The 16,454-nt window shown below is 40.7% G+C and overlaps 1 protein-coding gene across 2 annotated transcripts in view; it reads right to left on the minus strand.

The window, feature by feature from the left end:
* Positions 1–9,990: 9,990 nt before the first annotated feature.
* EIF3H (eukaryotic translation initiation factor 3 subunit H) overlaps positions 9,991–16,454 on the minus strand; it is an 87,456-nt gene continuing 80,992 nt past the window's right edge. Inside the window, exons 6-8 of one of the 2 annotated variants that reach the window (XM_033419924.2) lie at positions 14,092–14,209; positions 11,951–12,083; positions 9,991–10,214 (exon numbers count right to left, since the gene is read on the minus strand). In XM_033419924.2, the coding sequence (XP_033275815.1) occupies positions 10,117–10,214; positions 11,951–12,083; positions 14,092–14,209 (349 nt within the window). In that variant the 3' untranslated portion in view covers positions 9,991–10,116. Of the gene's footprint in view, positions 10,215–11,950; positions 12,084–14,091; positions 14,213–16,454 lie in introns of both variants that reach the window. The other variant, XM_004265374.4, reaches the window with a different exon arrangement.

Consider the following 16,454-nt stretch of genomic DNA (forward strand, 5'->3'; position numbering starts at 1 on the left):
AACACCTCCACTCCCTCCATCCCCATCAAAGAGCCTGCAACACTTCACAGGCACTGTCATCCTCAGTCCTCTGGCTGCGGCCACTGCCTGCCTCCCCAGAAGGCCCACACAACTGTTCTGGGCATGCGCAATTTGAGACACACTGCACCTTGCTCCACTGGCAGATGGAACTCCAATTTCACTAAAATAACCTGAGTAGTTCTTGCTGTTGCTGCTGGCTAATTCCATCTACAGGAATAATGAAGCTCCATCCTTGTGTAGCGTTGGATGTTCATTTAATACACTTTAACCATCCCGTACCTCCCATTTGTAATGCAAATAAACTGCATCTTCCATCAAAACTGCTTGCTCTCCCTCTAAATCCAAATTCTTCATAGAATTTATGTGCCGAATCAGTTTCAAGCTTTTTTCCAATGGCAGTACCCAAAATCTGAGATTGCCTTTTAGTCCAGGTCAATTAAACAACATGGTATATACACGCTTAGCGGGTTTACTTTTTTCCCTCCTTTTTAAAAGAAAATAATGGATGGTATATATAAAGTTTACAGTCAGGGCCTCATTTATTACAAATTTTCTTTAGGAATAATGTAAGTCCATAACTGTCATATGCATCCTCCCCTGCCCCCTCCTAAAATATTAATTTGGTGGGGAGGTTAGAAATCTATCATAACCAATGACAGACATCAGGGCACAAAAATAGCAAGCCTCGAGTTTAATATTTTATTGCCATATTCTGGAACAACTGGTTAGGCAGATGCTACCGTTATCTTCCAATTACTTCTCATTTTTCCAGAGTTTTAAATGCAAGCTGTGACAAATTAAATCTAAATTTCTATATGCTTTTCTTTGGGGAAAAAAAAGGCAATTTCAGAAAACACTGCAAAAAAAGAATTGAAACAGAGGGGAAGAAAGGGATAATGACAGCAAGCAAGATGAGAACTCTATTCTCAATGCCTCCAATGATTTGTTTCGATGTCCTCAAGAGATGCAGACCTGCCTTCCCCACGCAGGCCACCCAGTCTCCATCCCAAAAAGATTCTTTGCACCCGAGAATATGCGGTTGCTAAAAATGCACTCTCCCTGCCAATTTTATAAAGGCGCTGAAGAAGAAATCCCATCACCGAATGCTGAACCTCTCTCATACTCTGGTGTAACACTCTACCAATGGTGCCCACATATACAAGAAACCTCTCAAAAGATGTAATGGGTCATATTTGGGAGCCATCAGCTCAAACAGAATTGCGCATGATTTGGACTGACCACGGAGACAGCATACAGTATGATTATTTTTTTTCTAACATCAACGTGCTTTTCACCATAAACTTACGGGGACGGTGTTTCAGCAATTACATTTTTTGCTAGAAAAATAATATATATTTGAATCATCTCTGTTTTTTAAAACTCTGACTCCTTAACCCTAATTAGAGGGAGATAGGGGTGAAGGTAGAAGGCAAAATGTCACAACTCCCTCTCCTTTCTGCTGTCGGGATTCAGATTTCAAAACAGAACTCATGTCACTCAGCCTTCGCTCAGTTCAAGGATGTTAAGTGGCACACGCTGGTTTCCTTTCTCTGCAGTGTTAACCCCGCTGCCTCCAGGTGGCCGCTGCCATCAGCAGTCAGGTAAACAAAGCCCTGCTAGAGCTATTGTCTCGGGCTCCCTGCGCACCTGCTTTGAAATGTTGGTGACTCTCACGAGAAGGCTCCCTGGTGCCTGCGTACAGGGCTCTCTGGAGGCGTGGATCCCTCCACCCTTCGCCTTCTCCGTCCCTCTTCCTCTTCCTCCTCCCACTGTCTCCTTCCCCTTCTCTCCCACCTCTTCCTCTGTGCTGGTGTTGGCCAAGTATGCCTGCAGGCCTGGCTTTACACTCTGTCTGGAATCCTTCTCCAGGACTTGACATGACTATTACTCTTAACCTCTAATAGAGGTGACTACTCTAAAATAATTTATTGCATTCTGTCCTCCCAAAATCAGCTTAAAATAAGAAGATTCCCAGGCCTATTTCAGACCTGACTTTCAACTCCCCAGGCAATAATGACACACAGCCAGATTCAGGGGCCACTGTTCCAGAGCAATCTTTCACAAGCCTCTGAAACACCTGGGCACTTGTTAAAGCACTGGTTAGGCTCCACCCTCAAAGCTCCCGATTCTGTAAATCTGGGCGGAGGCCCAAGAATTTGCATTTCTGACAAGCTCACAGGTGATGCTTCTCCAGGGACCACACTTAAGAGAACCACTGCCCACGGGGAAGTCCCTTAGGGTCAGGACTGCCTGCAATTCCAGTCCCAGGGTTCAGCACCATGTGTGACACATTTGTCTGCTGAATGACCGCCAGAAGGTGCTCCAACATTGATACGTATAGTACGGAGGAAAACACACAACAGTTACCATTTAGAAAGTGTAAGTTTGTGATTCTATCCCACAGTGATGTTCCATTTGCAAAGCTAAAATCCACTTGCCAAGTTAGACATAAAGAGAGACTCAGAAGCACTGAACTGACAGAGTAAGCAACACTCAATTCTTTTTAAGGAAAAATGCTGCTCTTAATTGGTTGGTTGGTTGACTTTTCTTCCTAGAAGTAATGAGAGACAAGCATCTACTACATAAGAGCATCAGGAGAAAAATCATCCTGTGGTCCAAGTGTGCTTAAAGTGGGAGCAATGATTTACTGCTCACACTAAATATATTCAGAATCCAGGGAGGATTTACATGGCCAGCCTCTAATCACTTTCAGCAGAGCACCCCCCAGTCGCCACCGTCCATCCATACCAGACGGGAGATTGTCATCTGAGATTTGCCACATCAGGGCTTTGTCAAAATGCAAAATCAACACCTCCCCTTTCTCCTTCTCCTACCCCAGATGATTTCTGAATTTCTGTACATTTGTGAATTCACAGAAGCATGAGCAGAATGACATGAACATCACAAATGCAAATGTCTTTGTTCCTAACAAACTGCTCCAGTTCCCCCCTCCCCTAAGTTTGGGAAGGGGAGGGAACGCACTCCACAGGTCATTTCATCCTAAGTTTCAAAGGCAGAGAGGCAAAGGTGAGTCACAGCATTCCAACATGTTTTGTCAGGAGGATCTTTTAAACAGACACATACACACAGCCCATCAAGTAGCCTTTTTTTTTCCAATGCTGATTTGTACTTTGATAAAACTGACATCTGCATCTCTAAAGAAATATTTCACTGTCAAAAGAATCTAACTTAACTTTGTTTGCTTGAAATGTTTTCATCTCAGACCAAATTTAGAATACCCCGCCACCTGTTTACACCACCAATCTCCAGCAAAGCAGCAAAAGCTCTCCTCTTCCATCCTCTTTCTAGCTGGAACAGTCAGGGTGACAAGGAGATAAATTACAAAAGGTTTTTAATTAGCCCCTAACATCTTGTTCTTTCTCAAGAGTGTGACCTTTGTGCTCCAAATGCTTCTGAGAACACACCTCAACTCCAGGGGGCATCAGAGAGCATCTCAAAAACAGAAAGGCTGGGCTTCCCAGGTGGCACAGTGGTTGAGAGTCCACCTGCCGATGCACGGGACAAGGGTTCGTGCCCCAGTCCGGAAAGATCCCACATGTCGCGGAGCGGCTGGGCCCATGAGCCATGGCCGCTGAGCCTGCGCGTCTGGAGCCTGTGCTCCGCAACGGGAGAGGCCACAACAGTGAGAGGCCCGCATACCACACACACACACAAAAAAAACAGAAAGGTTCAGCATGAAGGGATAACACTTTGAAGAAATGCTGAGACACAGAATAATACAAAAGAAGAGTGAATGATCTAGGCTATTTTGGAAACAATATTTATAGCTCTTGAAGGCTGTTTCCTCATCGGTAAATAAGAGTGTGTGTGGTGCCACTGCTATATTTAACATGGAAAACCAACAAGGACCTACTGTATAGCACAGGGAACTCTGCTCAATATTCTGTAACAACCTAATTGGGTAAAGGATTTGAAAAAGAATAGATACATGTATATGTATAGCTGAATCACTTTGTTGTACACCTGAAACTAACACAACATTGTTAATCAACTGTACTCCAATATAAAATAAAAAGTAAAAAAAAAAATTAAAAAAAAAAAGTGTATGTGGTGGCCAACAGCTCAGGCTGAGTTCCCTCCTGCTCTAAAATGTCATTAATGTATTTGCAAAACAACTTTGATTCTTCTATTGCCTTGTAAGGCTGTACCTTCTCCAACCCATTCAGGTCTAATAGCAAATAAGCCTTAGTATATACATGAGTTGGATTAGGCATTTTTGAGGTAAAAAGCAACAGAAACCAACTCAAATTTGAAGGGGAAAAAAGGCAGTGTTATTAAGGAGATTCAAACGTGTTTTTCTAAGACCCAAGGGCAGGAACACAAACAGGCCTCAGAAAGGGACTGGAAACAGAAAATCCAAGTGTTAAAGGGACTTGGAAGCATCCTCCCACCTTTGTACCTCTCTTGCTTCTTCCCCTAGGTTCTTCTCTGCTACTCAGCCCTACATTACAAAATGGTTAACAAGGTTAGATATTCTCTTGGCAAGAAATGAGCCCAAATGGACACTGGAATCCCTTAATCTCAATTCTTATTTATCAGAAAAGCGTCACTAACTGGGTGAGGTGTACACCCTGCCTAATTATAAACATGGAGGTTGGGGGCTCACCACTGGGATTCTATGAATTTAGGGGGTGGGCTGAATTAGGGGGCAAAACAGTTTGCCAAAATTGGTGGGAGGAGGGGAGAGAGTGGCTCACCACAGAAGTGAAGCTTTCATACAAATGGGAAGCCGTGCTGAACTGAGAACTATTTTCCTAGAGTTGTGTTAAGGAGGGAGACTGTGCCGAGTACTCATAAGAGAAATCAAGGCCTGAGCTCCAGTCCTGGTCCTGCCACCTAGCAGTGTGGGAGCTTTAGTTAATCGCACCTTTTTGAAGTTTGGTTTCATCATCCCTGAGCAGGAATTACCAAGTACCAAACACATTGGCTTCATAACACATCCATACTCCTTTCCAATCTCTAATGAGAAAATACACGAGCAAGTACTTGGTGAACTGTAAAACAATGTATTAATGTAGAAAATTGTTCTTCAAAGAGCTGTTTCAAATGCAATGTAATTAGTCTATTCACTTTCCTTTCCAAGTATCTGGGTCTTTCGCCTCCATAACAGGGGTCCCCTTCCACAGGTATGGAATATCAGAGGGACTACAAGCCAAAATAATACTACCCATCAAGACCAGACTAGACATTGAATGTAGGCAGCACATGCATTTTGTATTTCTTTGGCCCACTGCCTCCTGAGAGTGCATTTCTGTTATGGTACGGTGGGCTAGAAGTCATCGACTGTAATTCCTCTCTGTATCTCATCAGAGGTCTAGTTTCCCACCTTTCATTAGCAGTAATGGTGGCTGCATGCATCAAGGAGAAAAACAGACCCTCATCGTTTTGATCAGGAGATGAGGTTACTGGGACACTTGCCTGCTTAACTGGACAATTATGACACTCAGAGATGCGTGATTCCATCGGGGAAAAAATTAAAATCTTTGTAACTGTTTAAGAAGAATGAAATGCGATTTAAAAGCCTCAAAATGGAGAAGGGCAAGAATCAAAACTAAAGAATCATAGGCAGACTGAATCTAAGAATGAGTTAAGCAAGTGAAAGCCAAATGACAAGATAAACAAAGGCGGGGAAAGATTACCCAGGGGATCTGACAAAACAAGAACTGTTTCCAACACATACAAAGCAAAACACTGGCAAGAAGAGACTCCAGTCCAAGAAGAAAAGGCAAGGACCATTTACCGTCAGAAGCAGTAAACACTGCTGAAAAGTTCAACAAATCCTTTGCCTCCAGGTCCACAAAGGAAGATGGAAGATGCCAGAAATGTCTGTGCCCTGGAGAAGGGTCAATGAAAAAAAACATTACTGAAGGAAATAGAAATGACACCTGGGTTTATGTCTTGAGGTTGACACAAATGCTAGAAGCAATATTTTCCTACTGCAATCAACTTGACTGTAAATAAGGACACTTGGAAATTGGCCACCCTGCATTAAAGGTCTTATGAAGTGCTAGAGTCCTTCACTTTTGTCCAAATGTAAAAACAGTGAGTTTTGGAATAAAAGAAGAGAAAAATCATTTTTACATTTCTTTACAGTACAGCATCTGTCAATTACAATTCTCCTATACTTCTTTTTGGAGTAGGGGAGAATGCACATGGAAACTAAATGTGTATCTGCAACCTACTGAAAAGGACTTCCAACAAGTCCTAGGAGTGAGCATGGATTCAGCACCCCATCTACTATCCACTCAACTCCTGAAAGTTCCACGGAATACTTTTAGTGAGACTCTGAGACTGCATTCAATCTTTGGTAGTCTGCTAGCCATTGATTCAATGAAAGGATTGAAAATGGGCTGCCTAACTCACAGTTTTAAGAAAATGCAATTGACCTCAAAATCAATCCCACCAAATCAAATTGTGATTCTAATAAACTGATCATGTGACAATTCATATGAGAACTTAGTCTCTGAGAACGAGGAGGATACAGGTATTTAAAGAAATATCTAGGACGGACCAAGCCCCTACAGAATGACCCAAACTCCCCAAGCTGGGGGTGGTAGCTCTTGGAAACCATTCCACATCCGGGAACTGTATTCCTAAAAATCACTACTGAGGCTTCAGTATAGCCATTCTGGGTTATGCTGCAGAGCCAAGCAGGCTTAAGGTACATTATAGGGAGTGTGCATCTATGTAAAAAGGAAGATGAAGGCAACAGGTATTAGGCCACAGCTGTTTGCTCCAGCAAATGTTAATTTCCCAATAGCTCTGGCTCCCCATTCCTCCTTTCCTATCTCAAGTAACCTGGAGTCAGATCAACCCCTGTTCCAATCCATCCAAAGAGGTTCAGACTCCAATTTGGGAGTCATTGCCCAACAAGCAGGTTTGAACTCCTCCACTGCACATTCTTAGGCTGTGGGATGCAGAAACCATCTACTGCTTTTCTCTCATCTTTGTCAATATTAACAGACTCAGATCTTCATCCTTCCCTTCATTACTTATCTACTAACCACTGTCCCCCCCACTTCCATACATGCCAAATAAAGAAAGAATCCTCTGTTGGCAATGACAACTTGATTGTGCTTTCTATAGATAGGCACATGAGTCATTTGCTAAAATAAGCCTTTATAGGTATTTGGTTTGACCCAATTTGAGTATTATCAGCCCCATCTCTATGACAGAACTATCAAAGAAAAAGATGCCTAATGAAAAGAGAAAACTGATAAATGGTATATTACATATTTAATTTGAATGAGAAATATTTACTATAAGATGGAATTTACAACTTAAATAAAAAATTCTTTCATAACATTCTAATATCCACATCAGAGTTCAATGCCAGCATGGTTTCAAAGTAAAGCTGACATAGGTTTTCCAAAGAATGTTGTAAAAACATACTGTGAACAGTGTAGTAACATTTTAGAAGACACTAAAACTTAAATATTTAGATGCTGCAAATGAGAAGTTACACCGAACTCCATTAATGACATTAACATTAGATAACCACATCTCCATTTCCAAGCTTCAAAAAATGGAGAAAAAAGTTCCTTTAGTTTACCTCCATATTAAAAAAAATAAGGTATTTGGGGGAGGCTAAAGATTCATTCTCAGGTATTTTCAATTAAATATAATGTTACATTATCTAGAAACCTACGAAGTATTATCCATGATTATGAGGTTAAATATCAAATAGGTTTTACTTTTCTTACTTTGTAACATTTAATTTTCCATTAGGTTAATACGCTAGTTTTTTCTGTTCCTCTTGTTCTTGGGTAAGTGAATGATTTATCAGACTTGGTACTCAGTTTACGAGCTTTTCTCATTTCAACTTGAAGAAACTGCAAATATTTATAGAAGATGAACCACATGTATTTGTTCCTGAAGGTTGTCAGAATATAGCACTCAAATCAAATGCTGAACAGAAGCTATTCCCTAACACTACATACTGTGGAGATTTAATTTCCATTGACATGTTTTCCTAAACAGTTTTTCCCACTACAGTAATTCCTAACTCAAAAACTACTGAAATCTTCTTTTAAGTGTGTACTCACACATTACTGAGTTATGAGGACCTAAACAGTCATACAGAATGCAGAAATAGCCATATCTTTAAAAAATACAATTGAATCCTGTTAAATTAAACATATACCATGAGTAAAAGAGTATATAAGATTATGTTTGAACTGACTTTCCTTTTTTTTTTTTTAATTTATTTTATTTATTTTTGCTGTGTTGGGTCTTCGTTTCTGTGCGAGGGCTTTCTCCAGTTGTGGCAAGCGGGGGCCACTCCTCATCGCGGTGCACGGGCCTCTCTTGTTACGGAGCACAGGCTCCAGACGTGCAGGCTCAGCAGTTGTGGCTCATGGGCCGAGCTGCTCCGCGGCATGTGGGATCCTCCCAGACCAGGGCTCGAACCCGTGTCCTCTGCATTAGCAGGCAGATTCTCAACCACAGCGCCACCAGGGAAGTCCCCTTCCTTCTTTTTAGTTTGCTCTTTGATACTTCAAGGGCGCTTTGTTTATCCACAACAAAATTCCAAATCTAGGCAACTAGAATGCAGGGAAATGAACCAAGAATATACCATCCACAAAGGCAGGGACCATGACCAGCTTTGTTTATCAATATACCCCCTCTGTCTAACACAGTCACACTTAAATGTGTTCACTCTAATAAGGAATCACCATGGGCGGGAGTGCAAATCAGTATAACCTTTCTTGACGGAAATATAGCAACTAAAAGCCTTAGAATTATATATACCCTTTGACCAGTAAGTCCGCTTCTAGGAATTTATCCTAGGAAAATTAATTACATGTGAGCAAGGACTTGAATTCTAGGATGTTCGAGGGCCAGATCTTTTTAAAAGCAAAAACCTGCTAACAACCCCCAACATCCTGAACGAGGGCCCAGGGCGCGCCCTGCGTCACAGCTCACTCTGAGGCTGCTCCACACCGACCACGGCTCCCCGTGGACTCTGTCAGCGCCCACAGCACCCTACACTGGTCTCCTTCTCTCACCTCCTCTGCACGAGGACAGGGAGATACGACGTGTCTCAGGACCCACTAAAGGGAAAAGAGCCAGGGTGCGATCCAGCTGATCCAGAGCCCCAGTCTTGCCTCGAAAACAATGTTACTGCAAAAAAAAAGGATTTCTCAACTCTTCTTACCCACCACCCATTCCTTCGATCATCTTCCCAGGAGCCGTGTCTTCAAAGGGAAAACCATCCGTAAGAGTCTCACAGGCACACCTCCGCCGGCTGGTCAATCTCACTGACTTGGGGATTATACAAATGGCAGGATTTTTTTTTTTTCTTTCAAATACAAAATTATTAAAATAGTCTTTTCCCTCCAGTGTAGCACTTGTCTCCCAATTCTTCTTTCCCCACTCATAAAACTTCTTATTAGCAAAATTATATTTCACAGTATTAAAAAAATAAACATGAAGCCCTCAATTAAAAAGAAAACACACACACACACAGAATCAATTTCATTTTCATACAAAAACATGGTCCTTTGGTGAAATGATTTTTTTTTTTTTTTAATTCTTGTGCCCGATGAATGGCCTATGAGCATGGGGCCTGGGCAACCATCACCTGAAGAAATGAAAAGGCGGACCCACGGGAAGCACGCCAAGCGATTCTAGGCCTGGGGACCAGGGGTGCCGGGGCAAGCACACAAAGCCTGGGGCTTCAGGGGCGCTCACCTGGGAGCGAAGAAGTACTAGATGCACAGTAGGTACCAGGGCCTCTGGCTCGGGCATCGGGACAAGCAGCACTGGACTCGGTGGCTGAAATGTGGCACCACAGAGGTATAACAAAGGTGATGGAGCCTGTAGGTCTGAGCCTGGTGATGCTTCTGGTCAAGCCTGCTTTATCTTTGGAAATACACAGGTATAAGCTAAATAAAAATAAGAAGATAAATATAATATGTCTAAAACCAAATGAGCAAGCAGTCGAGATTATTTTATTATTATTTTATTATTTGCTAGAAAGACTTTTCAATATGCAAGCGTGTTTCTTCCGAGAATTGCCCCAATGTGATCTCAAGAGTCCACGTTAACTCCTTTTCTGGAAACTTCCTTTTCTTAGCTGTTGTATTCTTGAAGAGCCTGGGCCATGAAGAGTTTGCCTAAGTTTTGAGCAGTGAACTCCTTGATGTTCTGGCAGTAAGTGTTAATCTGGCCTGTGCATTTGGGAAAGTGAGAAAGAGAGTCATAATGTTCCACAAACTGTAAAATGACCCAGAATACTAGTCAAACAAGAAAATCAGCATAACACAGAATCATCAGAATTTTATTTTGTTATGTTTTGAATCAAAAACAAAAACGAAGCAGACACAGATTTAGCGAACAAACTAGTGGTTACCAGTGGGGAGAGGGAAGGGGGGAGGGGCAATATAGGGGTAGGGAATAATAAGACGTACAAACTATTAGGTATAAAATAAGCTACAAGGCTATATTGTACAACACAGGGAATATAGCCAATATTTTGTAATAAATTTAAATGGAGTATAACCTTAAAAAACTGTGATTCACTAAATTGTAAACCTGGAACATATAATATTGTAGGGCAACTATACTTCAATAAAATTTTTTTTAAAAAGAGTTAAGAATTCTATTCGTTCATAAGGGATTAATAAAGAATATAAATTTTTTTTTTAAATAAGCTATCTTCCACTCTTGGTTACATGGATAATGAAGAAAAACGACAACTTTTAAAAAGATTATCAGCAGTCAAGCACATATTAGTTGTCAATCAAAATGTACTGACTGTGCAGACCAGACCAACACTGTAACTAAGACAAGTGAGAAAACAGCAGTAGCTCTTCTTAGCCAGCTAGAAAGGAGACACCAAATCACAGAACTGTAAACTAACCAGACCCACCTGACCCAGATGTTAACTACAGTAGTTTTCAGTCCGTGCTCCGGAAATATTAACAGCCTGCTCCTGCACCCCCAGAGCCCAGACAGAGCATGAGCAAGGAGCCCATGTGAGGAAAGGGCTCCACCACTGCATTAGTCTTAAAACTAATGATCTAATCTGATGCAACAGTTACACATTTCTTGAAAGTATAAGAAATACAATTCTGCTTGAAGTGGCCCTTAAGTAAGTAAGGTGTCTCAGTTTCCCGAATCTCATTTATACAGGTACCAGAAAGCTTTAAGGAATTTGGAATTTCCCCCACACTAAAAATATATCAACAGAATTGAGAAATTGCAGAAGACCCTCTTTTCTCTGAGTTGGATTTTCACTCTAACAAATCTCTCAGACAACTGGCTGACTGAATCAAACAGTATTCAACAACATTCATACAGAAATAAGGTGATTATAGCTAAATAAGGGCATGAATGTTATATATTCAAAATCAAGTCCTGGCACAGGACACAATGGCTCTACTACCTTAAGGCAGTTTAAATGTTTATCCCCAGAGAAAGTCCATGGAGAGTTACATTCATGTTGCTACAATACAAGTCAAAGAAAGGGAAATACTTCTTTGAGTCAAAAACTTCAGTTCAATTCAAACACCCACTTACAGACTGGGCTCAAGGCTAGGCTAGAACATCAAAAGTAAGGGGTTTGAACTCAATGGTCTTTTGCATTATGAGATGATAAACACTTTTTCTTGGTTTCCATGAAAGATGACTCACACAAAACCTTCCCATTTTAGAAAGTTTATATAATCCCATCTCAAAAGTGTTTGTTTAGATAAACACAGAGTGAAGCACTGAAAGGACCTCAGAAATAACAAAGACTGACAAATTCTTAAATTTCAGAAATTACAGGTGCTAGATTCAAGTCCATCATTTAACCATTTTAAATACACTAACTTTTAGATGTCTTACCCTGTGAATCTCTCCCTGTCTCCTGCTTCCTAAAGAATAAAGAAAACCAGCCATGCTCTGCACTGGCTAACAATACCTGCAATGAGCAGAGAATCCATCCTGGCAGGGGGCTGATGTGGTTTGAAGAGTTTGGACAGATCCTCCTCAGGGAGCGGGGGTTCTCCTCGACTCTGGCGCTGCATATTCTCCTGCTGGCGACGCTGCTGATACTAAAATTCAGAGAGGAAATGATTGGGTTATTTTTCTCTACCTGGGGAGAAAAAAGACCTCCCTCACTTATGTGATCAGCAAAACTCCACTGCTTTGAACTCCAATCTCGGTTTTATAAATGTAACCCTTCATAACTCTTGCTTCTAAGAGGCTAAATATGGTTAACAGTCAAAGAAAACTTCCTTGTTGTAAACTCTAGTGTCACTCTGAGCTCTAAGATTATATAACTAATGATTTAGAAAAACAAAACTGGTTATGTGAGAAACATGGGGCTTACAGGCAAAGAAGCTCAAGATTCATGAGCGAAAGGGAGTAACTTGACCAATTATGACAACGGGGTAAACAGCACTGCAAGTATGATTCATCTTAACTTGAAGAACTAAGTAATGAAATATCATATTGGGGAATTTTTTCAGCTTTATCCTTATTGACCAAAGTAACAATAATACTGATGATGTTACTATTATAACGTCACCATTCCTGTTATTATTATAACAGTAAATACTATCATTTCCTAACAACAGATAATCATCTGTGCTTTAGCTCTACACCGAAGAAAGAATATTAGCACAGATAATGCTTCAAAAACTTTCAAACTCTGGATTCTTAAGACTCAATGCAGAGAAAGTGGGGTTATATATAAAGGTATATATCAACTATAAACTTATAGTTCAAACTACAATCAAGATGCTAATAGCTGTGGATTGCTTACAACAGCAGAGGAAATAATATCCCACACACAGCCTTAAAAGGTCAGATAATGGGAAAGCAGGGTAGGCTAGTAAAAATTTTAAGTCCTTAGATAAGGGAAGTAACTTGCTTTGCAAAAATTTCTACTCATTATGGGGTATGAGAGTAGAAGTGAGACAAATCTAAAAAGGGTTATGAATGGTGCTAAGTAGGAATAAATGTCAAATGCAAAAATTTATATCATACTAGAATTCTAAAAAATATCTCCTAAGACTGGTTTCCAGAATCAACTGTTTCATTGGTGACAGATTTTCAATTTGATCCTCCAGTTGGGCCTTTTACCTACAGGAAGAACCAGCAAGGGAATGGGATCAAGCTGGTTTTATTCTCCCCAGTTTATAAGAGACTTTCACCATCACCATCTTCACCACCATCTTTTCAGTTAAAAAAATGATACTTTATAGATTTATATGTGTTTTAAAAATTCTATGTGTGTAGAAACACAGTATTTTAAATTTCACTAAATATATGAACATTGGTATTAAATTAATTTTTTAAATATGATATTCTCAGAACCACTTAGTTGTGCTTAAAATCCTACAGTTACCAACATCTAATTTAAAGTACATTTTAATGAACAGAGTAATCAAACACTCACATATATGTACATTCTGGAATCAACTTATCTATGAATCAAATGCTAAGAACATTTCAGAGCAATATAGTCCAAAACAGTATTCCAGGAACTGTGAAAATCATGTGGTCTTCAGGCAACACTAATAAAGATTAAGATTAAATGGCCAGAGCAGTGTGGATGTGCATATGAGAATATCCAGGTAATTCCAGATAAATCTGTATTATACTATCTATTTCACAACAGTTGATCTATTATTTCCTATCAAAATTGCTTGCTCTTAATCACAATTACTCAGTTTTTTAAATGAACTGAAGACCGCTAACTGTACTGCAATGAGCCACTAGCAAACCAATTATAGTTAGTAAAGAAATGAGCTGTGACCCTCTAGAATCTCTCTGCCCCTGATTTTCTCAATAAATGTATCTCTTTTTTGCATAACCTTGGCATTACAATCTGAGCTTAATCTACCAGCTCTCTTCAAGATAGGTATTTTTAAGTACAACTTGTAAATAATATATTAAGAATATATATATAAAGAATAATCTTTTAAAACATGATAGAGTTACTAGCTAAGAGTCAATGCTTTATCAAAGATAATTAAGATCGTTTTGAAGATGACTCTTGAAGCACCATACTTCGAAAGAAATTCTATGTTTGCTGAATTTTCCCATAATACCAACCTGATGTTTCTGCTGCTGCTGTTTACTCGTGTTCCTCATGTATGTGTTATATTTAACTATATCTTGGCTCATTTCATCCACTCTGTCCATCAGCAACTGGAGGGTCTTCCCCAAATGACTGCTGAAATATAAAGTAAGTATACTGACGTGTCATACTTTAAAGTTATAGCTCTGTCACTGCTCTAAGTTTTGAGATATTAAACTGATCTGCCATTTGCTAAAAAAAATGAAAGCACACACATACAGGAAAGCAAAGGCAGAGGAGAGAATGAGAGTCGGCTTGTTGTTAAACTTTCCATACCGAACCCACAACTATTAACTACAAGGGTATCTGAAATAGCTCAATTTCTTAGTGTCAGAGCATACACATGTCAGAGTAGAAAGAGTTAAACATATCTAGCAGGGTATCTAAAATGGGTACTTTCTGAACAATCAAGTTTAACCTAGGCTCAGTACTCCTGAACCTGTTTCCTGAGCCCCGCCTCTGCTCTCCCCAATTGTGCTCCAGAGCATTCAAATCAGTAGCCACAGAAAGGAAGAACCGGCAACCAGACTGAGACGTCTGGCACATGATTTCTCTACCTAGCAGGTTCTGAAAGAGTAACAATAGCATTTATTCTGCAAGGCCAAATGAAGCAAGAGGGCTCCTTCCCCTCTGCCCTTCCTAAAATCTGAAGTACAGTCATTCATCTTTCTTTTCCTCTCCATAAATTTCTACTGCAGCTTACTTACCAAAATCTTCTTACAAAGAGATGCTAATGGTTAGTACAACACCCACCATATTCACTGATTTCTGCCCACAACTATCTCCTACCATGTTAAGGCCCAGTACACGTATATGTACTCTAAAAATCACTAGCTGACAAATAGTACTCATTCATTCATTCCACACAGGTATCTACTAAACACCTATTATGTTCCAGCCTCAGTGATAGCAAATAAGGAGACACTAGTGAATGAGACATTCCTGGTCTCGGTCTTCACCGAGCTTACAATTGATGGGGAGGGGGAGGAGGGAAGAGGGGAGATAAGACACTTAGATAGTGTGGTCAGAATATCTCTTTTAAAAGGTGACAGGCTGGCGCTTCCCTGGTGGCGCAGTGGTTGAGTCCGCCTGCCGATGCAGGGGACGTGGGTTCGTGTTCCGGTCCGGGAAGATCCCACATGTCGCGGGGCGGCTGGGCCCGTGAGCCATGGCCGCTGAGCCTGCGCGTCCGGAGCCTGTGCTCCGCAACGGGAGACGCCACAACAGTGAGAGGGCCGCGTACCGCAAAAAAAAAAAAAAAAAAAAAAAAGGTGACAGGCTGGAAGCACAAGATTAGAAGGAATCAGCCATGCAAAAAGTATTCTAGGTGAAAGAAAGCCCAAGTGCTGAAGGCCTGAGGTGGGTAAGAACTAGACAGGTAAAAAGAGGAGGCCTGGCATGGGAGGAGCACAGAGACAGGCTACGGAGGCCAGACAAGCACACACCAGGAGCCATTAGCTGCCTCGCACAACACCCCAACCACACGGTCACTTAGTGTGAATGAGAACCCGCAACTCTGACATGAATCCCTGGTGACATGTTTTGCCTGAAATTTTAAAATGATTTAGCCTGGCTGCTATGCAGAGAATACACTGGAGGGTAGCAACTAGGAGACAGTTAAGAGTCCACTGTGGAGTGCTGGCAAGAATGTGGAGAAATTAGAATACTCATACGTTGTGGGGAGAATGTAAAATGATGCGGCCACAGTGGAGAACAGTTTGGTGGTTCCTCAAAAAGTTAAACATAGGGTTACCATATAACCCAGCAATTCTACTCCTAGGTATATACTCAAGAGAACTGAAAACTTTTTGCTTACACAAAAACTTGTACATGTATGTTAATAGCTGCGTTATTCAAAACAGACAGAAACTGGGGGAAAAAACCGAAAAGGATGAATGGATAAACAAACTGTGATTTGTACATACAATGAAATACTACTGAGTTATAAAAAGAGCAAAGTACTGATATATGAATGAAACTTAAAGGCATTATACTAAGTGGAAGAAGCCAGACACAAAAGGCCACTTACAGCATGGTTCCATTGATAGGAAACGTCCAGAAGAGGCAAATCCACAGAGACAGAAAGTAACTACTGGCTGCAAGGGGATGAGGGGAGGCAAAGTGACTACTTAGAGGCATGGGGTTTCTGCTTGGGGTGATGAAAATGTTTCAAAATTAGTGGTAATGATTGCACAATACTGCAAATGTATTAAAAACCACTGAACTGTATTCTTTAAAAATGGTTAAAATGTTAGATTTTATTTTACATGAATTTTATTTTAAAACTGCACGCGCGTGCGCGCGCGCACACACACACACACACACACACACACACACA

The sequence above is a fragment of the Orcinus orca genome, chromosome 17 (assembly GCF_937001465.1).
Source record: "Orcinus orca chromosome 17, mOrcOrc1.1, whole genome shotgun sequence".
Taxonomy (NCBI): Eukaryota; Metazoa; Chordata; class Mammalia; order Artiodactyla; family Delphinidae; genus Orcinus; species Orcinus orca.